The sequence below is a fragment of the Oncorhynchus mykiss genome, chromosome 3, assembly GCF_057628025.1.
Source record: "Oncorhynchus mykiss isolate SJ-2025 chromosome 3, ASM5762802v1, whole genome shotgun sequence".
Classification (NCBI taxonomy): Eukaryota; Metazoa; Chordata; class Actinopteri; order Salmoniformes; family Salmonidae; genus Oncorhynchus; species Oncorhynchus mykiss.
In genome coordinates, this window is record NC_143024.1 from 27,319,163 (window position 1) to 27,340,000 (window position 20,838).

At 43.4% G+C, this 20,838-nt stretch overlaps 1 protein-coding gene across 3 annotated transcripts in view; it reads left to right on the top strand.

Annotated features, from left to right (window-relative positions):
* The first annotated feature begins 10,578 nt into the window (after nucleotides 1-10,578).
* Nucleotides 10,579-20,838, top strand: part of hace1 (HECT domain and ankyrin repeat containing E3 ubiquitin protein ligase 1) — a 36,984-nt gene continuing 26,724 nt past the window's right edge. The window contains exons 1-12 of one of the 3 annotated variants that reach the window (XM_036970531.2): nucleotides 10,579-10,893; nucleotides 11,805-11,859; nucleotides 12,020-12,109; nucleotides 12,348-12,452; nucleotides 12,664-12,739; nucleotides 12,954-13,085; nucleotides 13,428-13,510; nucleotides 14,683-14,779; nucleotides 16,135-16,236; nucleotides 16,376-16,482; nucleotides 16,702-16,852; nucleotides 17,233-17,651. In XM_036970531.2, the coding sequence (XP_036826426.1) occupies nucleotides 10,803-10,893; nucleotides 11,805-11,859; nucleotides 12,020-12,109; nucleotides 12,348-12,452; nucleotides 12,664-12,739; nucleotides 12,954-13,085; nucleotides 13,428-13,510; nucleotides 14,683-14,779; nucleotides 16,135-16,236; nucleotides 16,376-16,482; nucleotides 16,702-16,852; nucleotides 17,233-17,651 (1,508 nt within the window). In that variant the 5' untranslated portion in view covers nucleotides 10,579-10,802. Of the gene's footprint in view, nucleotides 10,894-11,804; nucleotides 11,860-12,019; nucleotides 12,110-12,347; nucleotides 12,453-12,663; nucleotides 12,740-12,953; nucleotides 13,086-13,427; nucleotides 13,511-14,682; nucleotides 14,780-16,134; nucleotides 16,237-16,375; nucleotides 16,483-16,701; nucleotides 16,853-17,052; nucleotides 17,652-20,838 lie in introns of all 3 variants that reach the window. The other 2 variants (XM_036970525.2, XM_036970538.2) reach the window with 2 other exon arrangements.

Below are 20,838 nucleotides of genomic sequence, written 5' to 3' on the forward strand. Positions count from 1 at the left end.
CATTGCCAAAGCAAGTGAGGGAGATAATATTCAAAGTATTTTCGAATTCTTTGTGGATCTGTGTAATTTGAGGAAAATATGTGTCTCTAATATGGTCATACATTGAGCAGGGGGTTAGGAAGTGCAGCTCAGTTTCCACCTCATTTTGTGGGCAGTGTGCACATAGCCTGTCTTCTTTGGAGAGCCAGGTCTGCCTAAGGGGGCCTTTCTCAATAGCAAGGCTATGCTCACTGAGTCTGTACATAGTCAAAGCTTTCCTTAAGTTTGGGTCAGTCACAGTGGTCAGGTATTCTACCACTGTGTACTCTCTGTTTAGGGCCAAATAGCGTTCTAGTTTGCTCTGTTTTTTTGTTAATTCTTTCCAATGTGTCAAGTAATTATCTTTTTGTTTTCTCAGGATTTGGTTGGGTCTAATTGTGTTGCTGTCCTGGGGATCTGTGGGGTGTGTTTGTGTTTGTGAACTGAGCCCCAGGACCAGTTTGCTTAAGGGACTCTTCTCCAGGTTCATCTCTCTGTAGGTGGTGGCTTTGTTATGGAAGGTTTGGTAATCGCTTCCTTTTAGGTGGTTATAGAATTTAACGTCTCTTTTCTGGATTTTAATAATTCTGCTCTGCATGCATTATTTGGTGTTCTACGTTGTACACTGAGGATATTTTTGCCGAATTCTGCACGCATAGTCTCCATTTGGTGTTTGTCCCATTTTGTGAATTCTTGGTTGGTGAGCAGACCCCAGACCTCACAACCATAAAGTGCAATGGGTTCTATAACTGATTCAAGTATTTTTAGCCAAATCCTAATTTGGTATGTCGAATTTTATGTTCCTTTTGATGGCATAGAATGGTAGTCTTTAATAGTTGATTCTGAGATTTGTATTTGATCATGTATATGTTTTTGCTGTTTGTTCTTCGTTATAAAGCCAAAAAGATTGGATAGAAAATTCTTCATGTTGTTTTTAATATATTCCAATTTTCCCAGAAGTGGTTAGTCTATGGATTCTTCAATTACATTGAGCTGATTTCTGACGTGCTGTTCCTTCTTTTTCCATAGTGTATTTCTGTATTGTTTTAGTGATTCACCATAGTGAAGGTGTAGACTCAGGTTTTCCGGGTCTCTATATTTTTGGTTGGACAGGTTTCTCAATTTCTTTCTTAGATTTTTGCATTCTTCATCAAACCGTTTGTCATTGTTGTTCATTTTCTTCGGTTTTCTATTTGAGATTTTTAGATTTGATAGGCAAGCTGACACCTTCACTATTACAGTGGAACGTTTTGGAACGTTTTATCCAGGAAGTTGTCTAAAAGGGATTAAATTTGTTGTTGCCTAATTGTTTTCTGGTAGGTTTCCAAACTACATTCCTTCCATCTGTAGAATTTCTTAATTTTACTCAGTTCCTTCGTCTTGGATGCCTCATGATTGAGTATTGCTTTGTTCAAGTAGACTGTGGTTTTGCTGTGGTCTGATAGGGGTGTCAGTGGGCTGACTGTGAATGCTCTGAGAGACTCTTGGTTGAGGTCAGTGATAAAGTAGTCTACAGTACTACTGCCAAGAGATGAGCTGTAGGTGTACCTACCATAAGAGTCTCCTCGAAGCCTACTACTGACTATGTACATACCCTGCGTGTGACAGAGCTGCAGGAGTTGTGATCCATTTTTGTTGGTTATGTTGTCATAGTTGTGCCTAGGGGGGCATATGGGTGAGGGAATGCTGTCACCTCCAGGCAGGTGTTTGTCCCCCTGTGTGCTGAGGGTGTCAGGTTCTTGTCCGGTTCTGGAATTTAGGTCGCCCCAGACTAGTACATGTCCCTGGGCCTTGAAATGATTGATTTCCCCCTCCAGGATGGAGAAGCTGTCTTCATTAAAGTATGAGGATTCTAGTGGGGGGATATAGGTAACACACAGGAGGATATTTTTCTCTGTTAAGATAATTTCCTTTTGCATTTCTAGCCAAATGTAAAATGTTCCTATTTTGATTAATTTAATGGAGTGAGTTAGGTCTGCTCTATACCTAATCCCGAAGGTCTGGGGGGGGGGGTGTCTAGCTGGTCTGGGCGGGGTGTGTATTGATCTGTTGCTCCTGTGTGAAGTGTTGGGGATACGTTCGAGAGCGATGTCCTTTAGAGTCCAGGCGAAGGTGGGCACTGCTGTCTTGTATAGGTGGACCTGGTCATAGAGGCTGTTCAAGTCCAGGGGGGAGTGGTGGGCCAGGAAAACATTTGATTTTGAGGCACAGTCAAGCGAAATACTTGCGTTTACCCGCTGTATGGTAGCAGGGTTGAGATAACCACTTGTGCATTGGGGAAAGTAGAAGAAGCTTTTTCAATCACTCCCTTCAGTGATGTGGCCACCCTTTCCTGCTGTGTTCTCAGGTTGTTTGTGCCTGTGTGTATTATTATGTGGCTAGGTGAACCTAGTTGGTCCTCAGACAGAAGGTCTAGGATGCGCTGGGTGAACCTAGTTGGTCTTCAGACAGAAGGTCTAGGGCGTGCTGGATGAACCTAGTTGGTCCTCAGACAGAAGTTCTAGGGCGCGCTGGGTGAACCTAGTTGGTCCTCAGACAGAAGGTCTAGGGAGCGCTGGGTGTTTGGACACCAGAGTTTAGACACACTTTGTTTGGGAACTTTGTTTTCTTGTGTATATTTCCCATTTGAGTCCATAAGGAGTACAATCTGTGTCTTGTGTGTCTTGTATATGTCCTCAGTGGGTGTGGGGGGGTTGTCAGGAGGGCTTTCAGGGTGGCTGACAGGGAGGGTGCTCAGAGGGGGTGAGAGCCGCTGGGCTTGGGGTTCTTCATTAGTCTGTTCTACTGTGATGTCGGTGCTATGGTCAGGCTCTGGTGTGGACTGTTCTGCTGTGGTGTCGAGACTTTTGTCGGGAGCTGAGGTGGGCTGTTCTGCTGGCTTCTCTGCAGGGGTGGCCACCTCTCTAGTGGGTTGTTCTCTGTCACACGCCATCTCCCTCAACCTCTCCTCCAGCAGTCCGATCCTCTCCTCTAGTGCTTTGTTCTTCTCCTGGTCTTGTTTTTTATATTGTTGATGTTGTCTCACCACAGTCCAGAGTGCAGATATGTCACTTTCCACCTCCAGCTCTCCGGGTCTGGTTAAAGGGGTGTTGTTGTGCTGTACTGTTGTAGCCAGGATTAGCTATTTCAAATCAAATCAAACTTTGTCACATGTGCCGAATACAACAAGTGTAGACCTTACCATGAAATGCTTACTTACAAGCCCTTAACCAACAGTGCAGTTCAAGAAGTGTTTAAGAAAATATTGATCAAATAAACTAAAGTAAAAACTAAAGTAAAATAAAATAAAAAGTAACACAATAACATAACAACAACGAGGCTATATACAGGGGGTACCGGTACCGAGTCAGTATGCGGGGGTACAGGTTAGTTGAGGAACTTAAAACTTTCCACTTTCTCCGCTACTGTTCCATCGATGTGGATGATCATCTCCTTTGTTTTGTTGACGTTGAGTGAGAGGTTATTTTCCTGACACCACACTCCGAGGCCCCTCACCTCCTCCCTGTAGGCTGTCTCATCAAATGTGTGCTAAAAGTGGGAATGTTTCATAGTATTTCTGATTAACTCACCACCACAAATCAAATCAAATCAAATGTATTTATATAGCCCTTCGTACATCAGCTGATATCTCAAAGTGCTGTACAGAAACCCAGCCTAAAACCCCAAACAGCAAGCAATGCAGGTGTAGAAGCACGGTGGCTAGGAAAAACTCCCTAGAAAGGCCAAAACCTAGGAAGAAACCTAGAGAGGAACCAGGCTATGTGGGGTGGCCAGTCCTCTTCTGGCTGTGCCGGGTGGAGATTATAACAGAACATGGTCAAGATGTTCAAATGTTCATAAATGACCAGCATGGTCGAATAATAATAAGGCAGAACAGTTAAAACTGGAGCAGCAGCACAGTCAGGTGGACTGGGGACAGCAAGGAGTCATCATGTCAGGTATTCCTGGGGCATGGTCCTAGGGCTCAGGTCCTCCGAGAGAGAGAAAGAAAGAGAGAATTAGAGAGAGCATATGTGGGATGGCCAGTCCTCTTCTGGCTGTGCCGGGTGGAGATTATAACAGAACATGGCCAAGATGTTCAAATGTTCATAAATGACCAGCATGGTCGAATAATAATAAGGCAGAACAGTTGAAACTGGAGCAGCAGCACGGCCAGGTGGACTGGGGACAGCAAGGAGCCAATTAATTTTATTCTTCACAGATATCCACAGAACCATGACTGCAATATAGGCCTACACTCAGATAAACATGTGCTATCTACAACCTAACAGGATTCTTCCGCTGTCCCCATGGGATAACCATTTTTGGTTCCAGGTAGAACACCTTCTGTGTTAAGGTAGAACCCTTTTGGTCTCCATTCCACAGAGGGTTCTACCTGGAACCAAAAAGTTCTCTCCTTTGGTGACAGCCAAAGAACCCTGTTGGAACCCTTTTCTCAAAGAGTGTACTCAACAAGCTTAGCCTATTAAGTTTATACCAGTTATTAAGTTTATTTGATTCTGTACTCAAACATATGCCTGCTATTCAAGATCTAGATCCCAAGGGGTCTTTATTTTCATACTGTATAATCTCACTCTCATCACCATCTCCTTTGCCATCTTATCAAGTCTTCACTTGGAACATTCATACACACACACACACACACACACACACACACACACACACACACACACACACACACACACACACACACACACACACACACACACACACACACACACACACACACACACACACACACACACACACAATAGTACAATAGTATTTAGCTTACATTTCTCACATTTTAGACATTCAGCTGAGGCCTTGGATGGATCATGTTACACTGAGATGGCACAGGGGTATATGTTGTAGTGGAAATTTCCTGTATTTACCAAATCATGAGAGCAAACCACCACACAAGTCAGAGTTATCATAAAGTCCATCTTTAATTATTATGAGCTCCATCACAACCCTGTGACTCTCAGACCAATTCAGTGTCTATAAATGAATTCTCTGAGAGTCCTTACACATTGCAACTGAGATCCTTTATAGAAAAGACACACATAGCCAGACAGCATTGGCTTGAAATTATCGTTCAGCTTTGTCTCCTAAACTATGTTCTTATCTCACACTTGGTACCACTCAGGACCAGCACCATTACCTCACCCAATAGCATATATCAAATACACCCCCTCCTGGACAAGATCACAGAGAGACAGTGACTGGCACACAGACATTGTGGAGCCAAGAGATAATTGGTTCCCCCTCCATCATCCCTTCAGATGGTTTAAAATATATGTTTACATATGAAGACAAGCTTGACCTCTCCCCTTTCTGTGACCCAAGTAACTGAACCCTGACAGAGAACAGATAACTGCAAACGGCAAACAGTATTATCCAAAATAAGACATTCTATTGACAAATATCTCACATAAGAATGCAATAAAATAAATAAAACATTTTATTTATAAATGTTACCCAAAGAATTCTGATTCTGCTACGACAATGTACAGTCATTTTTAGTGTGGTGGCAAAGTAGGAGAGGAGAAGAGGATGTGGTTACTTGTGGAGGGAGAACAATGAGGGGGGTGGGTTGAGCACCTACAGTGAAGCTGAGTGGTTGCTCTGGCTCATAACATCTTGAATAAAAGAAAGAGATTTAGAAGTGAGTTCCACATTGCCATAGTTCAGCAGCTGAAAAGCCATCATTAACATACTCCCAGAGATAGCAATGTATTCACTGAATGAAGTAGCCTACCATCCTCATTTACAATTGTATTCATCAATGTAATAAATGATACTATAGCACATTCAATTACATTATTATTGTAGACTATAGACTACTCCTGTATCTACCTTGTACAATAACGTAATCATTGAATGAAATAGCGTACCCATCCACATTTACAATTGAATTGATCAATTCGCTAAATAATGCTAGCAAGCACATACAGTTACATTGTGGTAGAATAGGCTACTACTGTATCCACACTATATTAGGATACCGTTGTGATATTGTCAGGCCTGATTTTTAGGTCTTCCATCGAAGTTGCATGTTGTACCTAGTTTCCCTTCAGTGAAAAGTAGTTATTTAATTTACAATTGAATTAATCCATTAAATAAATATTACTAGCACATCAAATTACATTATTGTACCCTAGTCTACCCCACTATTGACACAGTAAATTATATTGCCTACGTGCTTTTGACAATACGTTAACAACAAAAAAATATTATTTTCAAATAAACCAAAATTTGCCTTAGTTTCCTAACTTAAATACAGCCTACTTACTCCTCAATTGGATCAAGGACATCTTGGTCATTATTTTCATCGTCTCGAATAAGGAAACTATCTTGGGCAGACACTCGCTACTGTCACTTGTAAAAAACGAATGAATGTTGTGTTGCCGCCGAGCTCTCAAATACCGTGCCAGTCTCTCACTCTATGAACGGTCACTGCAATCCGGATTCCTTGGGGCGTCCTTACCCTAAACTAACACTAAACTTAACCAATTTACATTTATACTTGATAGAGGTGTGGACATCCTAAAGATCCCGTATAGCACGGACCCTCTGGGAAAGTCTATGAACTGTTCTATTCGACTGAAGGGACATCCCAAGGAGCCTAAAAATAGCAACTATTAACTCCTCTGAAAGCCATGGACACAACTCTTATTGGTTGTCTGATGTGGAACTGGTAATAATACAGTCTGTGATTGGCTAACAACTTTTAGATCTGTATACAGCGAGATAAGATAACATGCCATGAGGTGTTGAGGCAAACACAGATTATCTATAGATTGGGCATAATCTTTTCTCTGCCATTAGCGATAACAGGAAATACACAAACTGTAGGCTACACTATAGTTCAAGGTGGCTTTGTACTGGAAAAATTGTACGTTTCTAACATTTATGGTTGAGATTGAATTAATATAAATATAAACTATGCACATTATGACTTTCATTAACACGCGATGCAGGCATCACGCAGATGTTAGTAGGGCATTGGTATCATGTCATGTCAGGTGGTACGGTTGCCTAGGCTTATATATGTCCCTTATCACCCCCCATACAGCTGCGCTGTCCAGCCAAAGTGCCTCTGTGCAGCCTCACCTTTTGCTACTCTCATGACTGATTGGATGCCTGTACAAATAGCGCCAAATTGGAACAGTGAGTGCTGCCCCTAGGAACTCAGTGCAATCATGTTGATATAGGTAACAGAGTAGCACCATCTAGTGTTAATTTCATTACATTGAAGGAAAGCCTAGTACAGTAATGTGTAGTGTGTAGCCTATTGGAAATGGGCAGCAATATATTTTATATTACGTTTCTCCCCCCAAAAAGCCTTTTTTCATAATTAGAAACTTCAATTGTGTTGTTCATTTGTGTGTTGACTGTGTTTGTTACTTTCGATGTGTAGTTTCTATTTTAGACCTTCACAGCAATAGGTAGGCCTGGGTATCTATTTAATTTCCGAATGTGGAATTTACATGAAAGCCTTTGCTCTCTTGTGTCATCTGGTGCTTTCTGGGGATTGGCTCTCTAGGATGCAGCCGTAATAAATGTAGTGAAATATATCATGTGAATAGTAAACCATACAATAACTACAATACAATTCACAATCGAACAGTCTACATTGTTTTCAAATAGCTAGTCTTGTGGTAGAAGAGATTCGAATTAAGATGAAAGTTGTTTGATTATACTACAGTGTTTGGGTAGCTATCAAGCAACGTGCATCGATGAAGAAGAATCTAAACGTCGATTTTAAAAACAAATTGAACACGGATGTTATTTTTAGGAAACTTAAATTCCCAATAAGGGATAGCCTACCAGACTAAGAGTTTTAGTATTTCGATTGGAACGGACCTTTTTGATCCTCCTCACAGATATATTGTTCATACAGAACATTTACATCTCAAGTTAAACCAGACAAAACTTAATTTAATTCATCTGAATCACAGAATTGGACAATAAAAACAACAACAATGTATTCAAATGTTTGCCCAAAATGATGGGTAACATCTAAGAATGTTACACGTTTGAACAGCAATTTTTATTAAACATATTTAAAAAAGTTAATGCACAAATTAACTGCAAATATTTCTGTAAGACTAAATTCATGAAATTCTGCATGAAAAAAAGGTACATTTCCATGTGAAGATGTTGTAAGTGCCAAAGGTGTAAAAGAGAGAAAGAACAAGAACAAGTTCTGGTGCCGTTTTGGTTGTCAACAATTATATTAACAAAATATTAATATTTCAGAATTTCTAGAAGGAATTTAACTCCTGGACATAAAACGAAAATGTAGGCATTTCTAAATATAACACATTTTCTCTCTTTCAGATAAAGGGCTCATTTTGATAAACCTGAAATAAATATAAAATTTCTAATCTTTCCTGTATTAATTCATTACTTAATTGTTTACTTGGTCCTGTTAGTTTTTATGATTTTGTTATTATTTTATTTTCTAATAAATGTTTCCAGTGATGGGAATTGAACAACAGATTGTTATCAATACACAAATGAATTCAGGGCTGATTATTACTAATTGATAATATCTGACATTTGTAGCTCAAAAGGTATTATTGTAATTAAAATAAATAGTAAGAGTGAATTTAATGTTGTAATCCAAATGTTGATTTTCATAATTTATTGTCATTTTTTTGTATAATTTAACTGGTTAATCTTTGGATATATTACACTACCCATAATACCTTTCTCTTGGTGCATTTTTTTTGTTATCACAAAGGTAAATATAAAATGTAATGATGATGAATAAATCTTTCAATTAGTCAATGTTTTTTTTCTCCTGTTTACCACACTTTACTTGTCATATCATTTACATAGAGACATTTTTGGCCTCAGTCCTTATGCTTACACATTGAAAAAGCATGCAAATCAGAATTTTCAATGCAAACAAAGTGTGACGTTATGAGATGCATGACATTGTTAGAGGTTTTCGCTGATGAGGTTCACTAATTCACTAAACCATATAGAGATATACACAGACCCACTTCAGTTTGCATACCGCCCCAACAGGTCCACAGATGACGCAAACGCCTGCACACTGCCCTTTCCCATCTGGACAAAAAGAATACCTATGTAAGAATGTTGTTCATTGACTACAGCTCAGCATTCAACACCATAGTACCCTCCAAACTCATCATCAAGCTGGATGCCCTGGGTCTCAACTCCTCCCTGTGCAACTGGGTCCTGTACTTTCTGACGGGCCGCCCCCAGGTGGTGAAGGTAGGAAACAACATCTCCACTTCGCTGACCCTCAACACTGAGGCCCCACAAGGGTGTGTGCACAGCCCTCTCCTGTACTCCCTGTTCACCCACGACTGTGGCCACGCACGCCTCCAACTCAATCATCGAGTTTACAGACGACAAAAAAGTAACGGGCTTGATAACCAACAACGACGAGACGACCTACAGGGAGGAGGTGAGGGCACCAGAGTGTGGTGTCAGGAAAACAACCTCTCACTCAACGTCAACAAAACAAAGGAGATGATTTTGGACTTCAGGAAACAGCAGAGTGAGCACCCCCCCATCCACATCGAAGGGACACCACTGGAGAAGGTGGAAAGTTTTAAGTTCCTGGGCGTACACATCACAGACAAACTGAAATGATCCACCCACACAGACAGTGTGGTGAAGAAGGCACAACAGCTCCTCTTCAACCTCAGGAGGCTGAAGAAATTTGGCCTGTCACCCAAAACCCTGACTAACTTTTACAGATGCACAATCGAGAGCATCCTGTTGGGCTGTATCACAGCCTGGTACGGATGTGATACCAAAAGGCTCTCCAGAGGGTGGTGCGGTCTGCACAACACATCACTGTGGGAAAACTACCTGCCCTCCATGACACCTACAACACCCGTTGTCACAGGAAGGCCAAAATGATCATGAAGTACAACAACCACCCGAGCCACTGCCTGTTCACACCGCTATCATCCAGAAGGCGAGGTCAGTACAGGTGCATCAAAGCTGGGCCTGAGAGATAGAAGCTGTTTTTCAATCTCAAGGCCATCAGACTGTTAAATAGCCATCACTAACTCAGGGAGGCTGCTGCCTACACTAAGACCCAATCACTGGACACTTTAATAAATGGATCACTAGTCACTTTAAACAATGCCACTTTAAATAATGCCACTTTAATAATGTTTCCGTATCTCACTTTACTCATATTACTTGTATATACTGCATTTTATATAATCTACTGCCTATGCCGCTCGGCCATCGCTCGTGCATATATTTATATGTACATATTTTCATTCACCCCTTTAGATTTGTGTGTATTAGGTAGTTGGTGGGGAATTTTTAGATTACTTGTTAGATTTGTGTGTAGTAGGTAGTTGTTGGGAATTGTTAGATATTACTTGTTAGATATTACTACACTGTTGGAACTAGAAGCACAAGCATTTCGCTACACTCGCATTAACATCTGCTAACCATGTGTATGGTTAACAGATGTTCATGTTAAAATAATGTTAAAATAACATTTTATTTGATGATGACTGAATCAATCAATGAATCGTGAACTACACATATTTGACACTGAAAACTACAGTACCCAGACCGCATTGCCATCTGACGTAATGAAAACAGGAAGAATGGGACTTGACACAAGAAATGTTGCTGAATGAATCAGAGGGTAGAGAGAGGAAAAGGGGAAGCCTAATGTAAATTTCTCGGCGGCTCGATGGATGACATCGAAGCCAGAAGCACCCTTTTAGCGGAAAAATAATCTTGCTCGAGGCTTTGTATCCTCGGTTTTGTTCCCGGTTGTTGGTACACATATGATGGAACGGGCGATGGAGCAACTAAACGTACAGCTGAACAGGCTGACCCGCTCTCTGCGTCGCGCCAGGACTGTCGAGCTCCCGGAAGGTATAGCCTATCGACCAAAGGACATAAATAATCGACAGGGCATAATAGGAGACTTTAGCTATATCTATAACATACTGTATATTCACGCTAATACATATAGTAATTTAATGTTTGGATTACAGTATCATCTTACAGTTTGTCAATAACAAGGCGGAAGCCAGCAACCCTTGAGGCCATTAGACATTTCCGTGTCTACAGACTGTATGTTGGATAGGGTATTATTCTAACCATTTCATAGTAATAATATGATACGAATCTAGTGAGACCAACTGATACATACTTTGTTTCATGATACAAAAACGAAAGCGTGACTGACAGATGTCATGGTAATATAAGCCTAGTGGTGACATAAAGTAATGGGTTGCATAGGCTGCAGATACAGACAGAGCTGTCAGTAAATAGACTTCAGACCGACTGACTTCACAGACTGAGTTCAGTAGGAAGCATAGCTGTTGTGTTGATTGCTGTATTATGTTACCTTTCTTCTATTGATCCAGAAGGGCATGTTAGTGCATGTTTATTGTCTACACCATTATATTACCACTGTACTCGTGTCCATGTCTGACAACAGCAACAACATTACCATTGAGTTGAACTCCAGATCTATTGGAGTAGGAAACAGAAACGTGTTTTGTCTTGTGCAGGAAGTGCATTCTTGAGTCTGAGGCGCTACATTGTGCAATCCTTTTTGACAGCCCAGCTGATAGTGTCTGGTTTGAAGGAAGTGCAGTCACTGATAGTGGTTGTACATCAGTAGTTATGACGGCCCTAAGTATGAGTCAGTAGCTTCTACATAGAGCGCTCTAAGAATACGGAGCTCTCGAGAACTAAGAATACTGATTTTAGCAGAGGAAGGTTCTTTAATTTCACAATTATCATTGACACACCCTCTCCCTGTTGTCCCCTCACAGACAATGAAACTGCAGTCTACACACTCATGCCAATGGTTATGGCTGACCAGCACAGGTATGACTCTCTGTGTTTGTGTGTGTCTTATGTGTGTGTGTCTTATGTGTGTGTGTCTTATGTGTGAGCGAGAGAGACAGTGGAAGTTGTCAACATTGATTCCCTGTCAACATTGATTCCCTGTAGATAATTATCTGACATGCCTGTCTTGTACTTGAAGGTCGGTTTCTGAATTACTCCTCAACTCCAAGTTTGATGTGAACTACGCTTTCGGACGAGTCAAGAGAAGTCTACTTCACATTGCTGCCAAGTAAGGAATGTTTACATTTTTATCACTGATTGTTCTAATTGTTTCATTGTTTTGTTAGAAACCAACCAGACAGCATAATCTCTCCAGCATCTATTTTTATCACAGTGGTGTCTCTGATGAAACTCGGAATCTGTGGGTGTGTGTCTTTCTGTGTGTCTTTCTATGTCTGTGTGGGTGAGTACTCTACATCTATTTGTGTATTGCGGTGCTTGGGAACGTGTTGGTTATTGTGTTGTAGCTGTGGATCAGTGGAGTGCCTGGTCCTACTGCTAAAGAGAGGAGCGAACCCTAACTACCAGGACATCTCAGGCTGCACCCCTCTGCACCTGGCTGCCAGAAACGGGTAGGATACTGTACATAGACATTACTGCACACTCACTATAGTACTCTGCTGCCCCCCTTTGGTAGGGAGGAAGAATACACCTTTTACATGACGATCACAGATCCCTGCCAGCCCAGTGAACATGGTTTAGTGATGTTGATGATAGTGGTAATGTTTACAGTATTATTATATCTGATACTTAATGAATCCCCCTCATCTTTCCTCCCTATAGACAGAAAAAGTGTATGGGAAGACTACTAGAATACAATGCAGACGTGAACATCTGCAACAATGAGGGACTGACAGCTGTGAGTACCACTGTGAAGTCATGTGTATAGACAGACCAGTACTGCTGTTAAATTCTGTCATATCTCAGGGATGTAGTTCTATTAAAAATGGTGAACGCAGGTCAAGTCTGCGTACAGTAAATGCCATTAACACAATAAAAAGGTGTGTATACAGGGTTTACTTATGTTAACGCTTTACTGCAGCCCTCATCCTCTTCCTCCCCTCCTCCTCTAGATCCACTGGTTGGCTGTGAACGGGCGGACTGAGCTGCTTCATGACCTGGTGCAGCATGTGACTAACGTGGATGTAGAGGATGCCATGGGACAGACCGCCCTTCATGTAGCCTGCCAGAACGGACACAAGACTGTGAGTAGATAACACGCATATATCAACCAAGACCTGTATGGAAGTACCAACATTTCCATAAAACGTTCAGTATACATTGTTCATCATAGACACAAGGCTGTGAGTGTACAGAACACGTGTCACTTTTGATATCTCAGAAGTCGTAAATGGATTGTGTTCATTTGGAACCTTTGCCAGTGTTGTTATATAATCAAGTTTCAACGTTTATTAATCATAACTTCATGATAAGTTCCATGGTGAATAACATGATGAATACCAGACAGTAGTGTGGATGATGGGTTTGTTTCTCTTCTCACTTTCCCTCTTCCTCATTTGCCTGTGTGTGGTCGATGACATCATCAGACGGTGCAGTGCCTGCTGGACAGTGGAGCGGACATCAACAGACCTAACTGCTCTGGGGCCACACCCCTCTACTTCGCCTGCAGGTCACTACGTACACTAGTACAGGAATGCTGATGCAATACTTCCTCTCATCCTTCTTCCTATTGTCCACTTAGAATTGTAGATAGAGTATGAACTATTCTTTGTAACACATTGGTTCGGGAATTGAAATGCAAAGGTGTTGTTTTGATTCAGTGTGGCTGTAAACATATATTTCACGGCATTGTACAAGGCTCTTAATGGGAGGAGGAGGTATTGGAAGAGGAGGAAGAGGAAGCTGGGGCATGGAATATGAAGAGACCAAAGAACAGTGATCACAGCCAGACAGCTGTCCAGAGTTATGTCCCAAACTTCAGTAGCACACTCCTATCCCTGTCAGTCCTCTGATGGTCTCTATGCAGCCTGTCTCATTCAGATGATAAGAATAGGCATGAGGAAACTCATCCCTCAGCTTCAGAGAGATGGAGAATAATGAGGTTCCTATTAATTCAGAACATGACAGTGACACCCCAGCCTTCCTTTGAGTGCTGTGTATTAAGCTCTACACACACACACACACACACACGCGCAGACACACACACACACACACATACACACACACACAGGATGAGCACGGTTGGAGACTGCAGTGATCGTATAATCCTCTGATCTTTTGTTTTGATTATGTTTCACTTGTACATTAGTCAGTTCCCATTAAGGAGGCTCAATCTGAAAAGCACTGTGATTAGAACAATTAGTCTGTAAAGAACTGTGGATAAATGAAGTGTTGTTTTACTGTCAACTGACTGCATCACAGAGTATGTCAGTCTAAATTGGGTGCCTGGCCCACCAGCCAATGTACCTGTCTAGTGAATGAAATAATACACTGGACATCTTGATTTGGTACAAGCCCTTCTCAGATCTCCACCTCTGACTCCAGCCTTCTATTGACCACCTCTTAACGTTAACCCTTATCTTCTGAAATGTCATTATGTATTGTATATAGAGGTTAAACCTTAACTAACTTTATATTTATATTTTGTCAGAACTCTGTGTGTCCTTAGTCATAGTGGCTAGAGCGTTACAGTTAAGTTTATAATCATTTGTATGTACGATGATATCCATTGACATTTCTTTACGATAAGACACAAGCTCAGAAGTAAAAAGGAGTAGAGAGCAATGTTAAAGTCATACAAGAATACATTCAAAACATTAAAGCCCTGCTTATATCCCACAGCCACGGTCAAAGGGACACGGCACAGATCCTTCTCTCTCGAGGGGCTAAGTACCTACCTGACAAGAATGGAGTCACCCCTCTGGATCTGTGTGTACAGGTGAGCATTGCCATGACAACACATGGCTAATATAACAAACAAGCACCTGTCACGTTGGTAAAAGGGTCGGGAGACGGTCGCAGGAATGCGTAATACGTTTTTTAAAATTTCTTTACCCAAATTACAGTGCCGTGTACAGGCACGTGGACGAAGACCAAACAAACACATTTTCCAAACACAGGGTTGAGACCCAAACAAAAGAGAGAGGAGTACCTCTCATAAATACACATTCGCACAATGATTATCACACAGGACGAGACCCGTAATCATCTGCACAATACACGTGACACGAAAGCCAAAACAACACAGCTTAGGTACTCGGAAGACCAATGGACATTGGAACAAAAATTTACAAGACAATGGTGAACAAAGGGCACACTTGTACAATTACTAATCAAATGGGAATAGGGACCAGTTGTGCGTAATGACAATTCTGGAGGGATCCATGACAGTACCCCCCCCCCCCCCCCCCCCGTCGACTCGCAACAGCAGCGCAACGACACCGGTCTCAAGGGCGATCACAGGAACGCGGGTCAATTAGGACCCGATGCAGCTGCCAAAGTTGCATCGTCGGACGGACCCGTTGTGGCCACGTCAGACGGCTCAGTTGCAGCTGTCGAAGTTGCGCCGGACGGACCGGTCGCAGCGTCGTCGGACGGCTCAGTTGCAGCTGCCGAAGTTGTGCCGGATGGACCGGTCGCAGCGTCGTCGGACGGCTCAATTTCAGCTGCCAAAGTTGCGCCGGATGGACCGGTCGCAGCGTCGTCGGACGGCTCAATTTCAGCTGCCAAAGTTGCGCCGGATGGACCGGTCGCAGCGTCGTCGGACGGCTCAATTTCAGCTGCCAAAGTTGCGCCGGATGGACCGGTCGCAGCGTCGTCGGACGGCTCAATTTCAGCTGCCAAAGTTGCGCCGGACGGACCAGTCGCAGCGTCGTCAGACGGCTCAATTTCAGCTGCCAAAGTTGCGCAGGATGGACCGGTCACAGCGTCGTCCGACGGCTCAATTTCAGCTGCCAAAGTTGCGCCGGATGGACCGGTCGCAGCGTCATCGGACGGCTCAATTTCAGCTGCCGAAGTTGCGCCGGATGGACCGGTCGCAGCGTTGTCGGACGGCTCAATTTCAGCTGCCGAAGTTGCGCCGGATGGACCGGTCGCAGCGTCGTCGGACGGCTCAATTTCAGCTGCCAAAGTTGCGCCGGACGGACCGGTCGCAGCGTCGCCGGACGGACCGGTCGCAGCGTCGCCGGACGGACCATTCCCGTTGTCTCCCTTAATGGTTGATTATTCAAGGAAACAGCAGTCGGTCTCTTTCCCCCTTTTTGATCCCACTGTGTTGGTGTGTGTGTTGTTCAGGGTGGTTATGGAGAGACGTGTGAGATCCTCATCCAGCACCATGGCAGACTGTTTCAGACACTCATCCAGATGACACAGAATGATGACATCAAAGAGAATATGGTACATATCTGTCTCACTCTGTTATTAGAGCATTGAATAGGTTAATGTCCACACACCTCTTTTTCTTTTAGAAAGTACTATTTTAACTGTGTGTGTGTGTGTGTGTGTGTGTGTGAAATATATATATATATATATATAGCTCAGGCAGGTTCTAGAGCATGTCTCCCAGCAGAGTGACAGTCACTACCAGAAGATCCTGACCAGTCTAGCAGAGGTGGCCACTACTAATGGACACAAACTCCTCAGGTAATATACCCTCTGCTAGACTAGGCTCCCAGCCACACCTGAGGCAAATGCATATGGAAGTGCACTTTTATTTAGTTTCTAATTAATTTATCTGAAGGAAGTTTATTCAGGCATTACAATGTAATAAGTATGTAACAGCAATGCCACTACCTTTTAAAGCTAGTCATCTAGGGGTAAATGTTTCTTCTCTTCCGTACTCACTGTCAGTCTCCTCTCCAGTCTCTCCAGTAGCTACGAGGCTCAGATGAAGAGTCTGCTGAGAATCATCCGGATCTTCTGCCATGTCTTCCGCCTGGGCCCTTCCTCTCCCAACAACGGGAATGACATGGGATACAATGGGAACAAGACGCAGCGCAGCCAGGTCTTTAAGGTCAGTATGGGGTTAGTACTGAACCTGAATTCAGATACTCACAGAGATGTAGTACATGGTGTGAATCACAAGAGGGCATTGAGAGATTGTTCACCATCTTCAGATCCCTGATCCATGACTTGTCCTGGTGCATGACTTTGAGTGTGTTTGTGTGTGTGTGTGTGTGTGTGTGTGTGTTTTTGTGTGTTTTTGTTTGTCAGCATCTACCCCTCTCTTTCTTTCTCTTCCTCTCTCTCTTTCTCTTTCTCTCCCTATTTCCCTCTCTCTCTCTTTCAACATCTATCTGTCTGTCTCTCTCTCTCGCTCTCTCCATCCCTCTTTCTCTCCCCTCTCTCTCTCCTTTCTCCCCTTCACTCGCTCCCTCTCCTTCACTCACTCAGTCTCTTTCCTTGCCTCCCCCTTTCCTCTCTCTCTCTGATTTCCTCCAGCCGTTGGAGTTGCTGTGGCACTCTCTAGATGAGTGGTTGGTGTTGATCTCTACAGAGCTGGAGAAGAGCCACCAGGACCCCTCCAACTCCTCCTCCTCAGGGAGTGAGATCGCCTCCCTCCTCCTCAAACAACGTGGCGAGGTCGACTCCGCCTCCACCCCTGCCGTCTTCACGGTGGCACCATCGCTGCCACCCTCCATGCCCCTACCCCCTTTGCCGGACCCAGAGGGTGGCAAGAGGACCCCGGAGGTTCTTATGGAAACGCCGGAGGTATACGCGGACGGAGAGGATGTCATCTCTATGACGGCCAATCGGCTCAGCGCGGTGATCCAGGCCTTCTACATGTGCTGTTCCTGTCAGATGCCACAGGGGTGAGAATGACCTCTGACCCCTAACCCAGGGATGATAAACTCCAGTTCTTGGGAGCCCTGAGTATCTGCTGGTTTTCTCATTGGCCAGGCTCTGGATTGCAGTGCACACACCTTATTTTACAGATCTATATTGGCCACTAAATGACAGAGTCAGTGTTCCTCTCATAATCTCCTAGTTTCACATAGATACTTTATGTAACTCTTCCTCCTTCACATCCCCTTTGTGTGAGTAGGCCTGGGAAAGAATGGAGCTTTAATGTCTCCTCTCCACACACACACATACACACACTTTTCCTCGCCCCCTGGCTAGATAATTACATTTTAATTTGATCATTAAGCTCTAATTGAACGGTGAATAGGAGCCACTATTATTGACCCTATGCTGCTGTAGTAGAAGAAAATGGCTGTATTTGTCTTTGTTTCTCTTTCCCTGCTCTTCGTTCGCTGATAGCCTGGCTTTTCCTGTCAGGGAAACACTTTCAATAATGCAAATTATTGTGTTTTGAAGAGGGATCAGATCCACTCATTATAATAGACAGATGCTGCACAAATCAAATTTATTTATAAAGCCCTTCTTACATCAGCTGATGTCACAAAGTGCTGTACAGAAACCCAGCCTAAAACACCAAACAGCAAGCAATGCAGGTGTAGAAGCACGGTGGCTAAGAAAAACTCTAGAAAGGCCAGAACCTAGGAAGGAACCCTATAGCCGCAGGCAGAACAGTTGAAACTGGAGCGCAGCACGGCCAGGTGGACTGGGGACAGCAAGAAGTCATCAGGCCAGGTAGTCCTGAGGCATGGTCCTAGGTCTCAGGTCCTCCAAGAGAGAGAAAGAAAGAAAGAGAGAGAGAATTAGAGAGAGCATACTTAAATTCACACAGGACACCGGATAAGACAGGAGAAATTCTCCAGATATAACAGACTGACCCTAGCCCCCCGACACAAACTACTGCAGCATAAATACTGGAGGCTGAGACAGGAGGGGTCGGGAGATATTGTGGCCCCATCCGACGATACCCCCGGACAGGGCCAAACAGGCAGGAAATAACGCCACCCACTTTTCCTAAGTACAGCCCCCACACCACTAGAAAGATATCTTCAACCACCAACTTACCATCTTGAGACAAGGCCGAGTATAGTCCACGAAGATCTCCACCATGGCACAACCCAAGGGGTGCGCCAAACCGGACAAGAAGATCACGTCAGTGACTCAACCCACTCAAGTGACGCACCCCTCCTAGGAATGGCATGGAAGAGCATCAGTAAGCCAGTGACTCAGCCCCTGTAATAGGGTTTGAGGCAGAGAATCCCATTGGAGAAAGGGGAACCAGCCACGCAGAGACAGCAAGGGTGGTTCGTTGCTCTAGTGCCTTTCCGTTCACCTTCACAGTCCTGGGCCAGACTACACTCAATCATCGGACCTACTGAAGAGATGAGTCTTCAATAAATACTTAAAGGTTGAGACTGAGTCTGCATCTCTCACATGGGTAGGCAGACCATTCCATAAAACTTGAGCTCTATAGGAGAAAGCCCTGACTCCAGCTGTTTGATTAGAAATTCTAGGGACAGTTAGGAGGCCTGCGTCTTGTGACCGTAGCGTACGTGTAGGTATGTACGGCAGGACCAAATCTGAAAGATGGGTAGGAGCAAGCCCATGTAATGCTTTGTAGGTTAGCAGTAAAACCTTGAAATCAGCCCTTGCCTTAACAGGAAGCCAGTGTAGAGTGGCATGGATGAATTTTTCTGCATCATATTTGGACAGAAAGTTTCAGATTTTTGCAATGTCAAAAGAGAGATCAGGGTCCAGAGTAACGCCGCATAGCAGTGAAAGTTAACATTTTGTTTCTGAATGACATCACCAAGAGGTAAAATATATAGTGAAAACAATAGTGGTCCTAAAACGGAACCTTGAGGAACACCGAAATTTACAGTCGAGTTGTCAGAGGACAAACTATCCACAGAGACAAACTGATATATTTCCGACACATAAGATCTAAACCAGGCCAGAACTTGTCCGTGGAAACCCAAATTGGTCTACAATCTCTCCAAAAGAATGTGGTGATCGATGGTATCAAAAGCAGCACTAAGGTCTAGGAGCACGAGGACAGATGCAGAGCCTCCGTCTGATGCCATTAAAAGGTAATTTACCACCTTCAACAGGAGCAGTCTCAGTGCTATGATGGGGTCTAAAACCAGACTGAAGCGTTTCGTATACATTGTTTGTCTTCAGGAAGGCAGTGAGTTCCTGCGCAACAGCTTTTTATTTATTTTTTGATAGGACTGGGAGATTCGATATAGGCCGATAGTTTTTTATATGTTCTGGGTCAAGGTTTGGCTTTATCAAAAGAGGCTTTATTACTGCCACTGTTAGTGAGTTTGGTACACATCCGATGGATAGAGAGCCGTTTATAATGTTCAACATAGGAGGGCCAAGCACAAGAAGCAGCTCTTTCAGTAGTTTAGTTGGAATAGGGTCCAGTATGCAGCTTGACGGTTTAGAGGCCATGATTATTTTCATCATTGTGTCAAGAGAATTAGTTCTAAAACACTTGAGTGTCTCCCTTGATCCTAGGTCCTGGCAGAGTTGTGCCGACTGAGGACAACTGAGCTTTGGAGGAATACGCCGATTTAAAGAGGAGTCCGTAATTTGATTTCGAATGATCATGATCTTTTCCTTAAAGAAGTTCATGAATTTATCACTGCTGAAGTGAAAGCCATCCTCTCTTGTGGAATGCCGCTTTTTAGTTAGCTTTGCGACAGTATCACAAATACATTTTGGATTGTTCTTATTTTCCTCAACTAAGTTAAGTAAAATAGGATGATGGAGCAGCAGTGAGGACTATTCGATACTGCACAGTACTGTCTTTCCAAGCTAGTCGAAGACTTCCAGTCTGGTGGAGCAGCAGTGAGGACTATTCGATACTGCACGCTACTGTCTTTCCAAGCTGGTCGGAAGACTTCCAGTTTGGTGGAGCAGCAGTGAGGACTATTTGATACTGCACGGTACAGTCTTTCCAAGCTGGTCGGAAGACTTCCAGTTTGGTGGAGCAGCAGTGAGGACTATTCGATACTGCACGGTACTGTCTTTCCAAGCTGGTCGGAAGACTTCCAGTTTGGTGGAGCAGCAGTGAGGACTATTCGATACTGCACGGTACAGTCTTTCCAAGCTGGTCGGAAGACTTCCAGT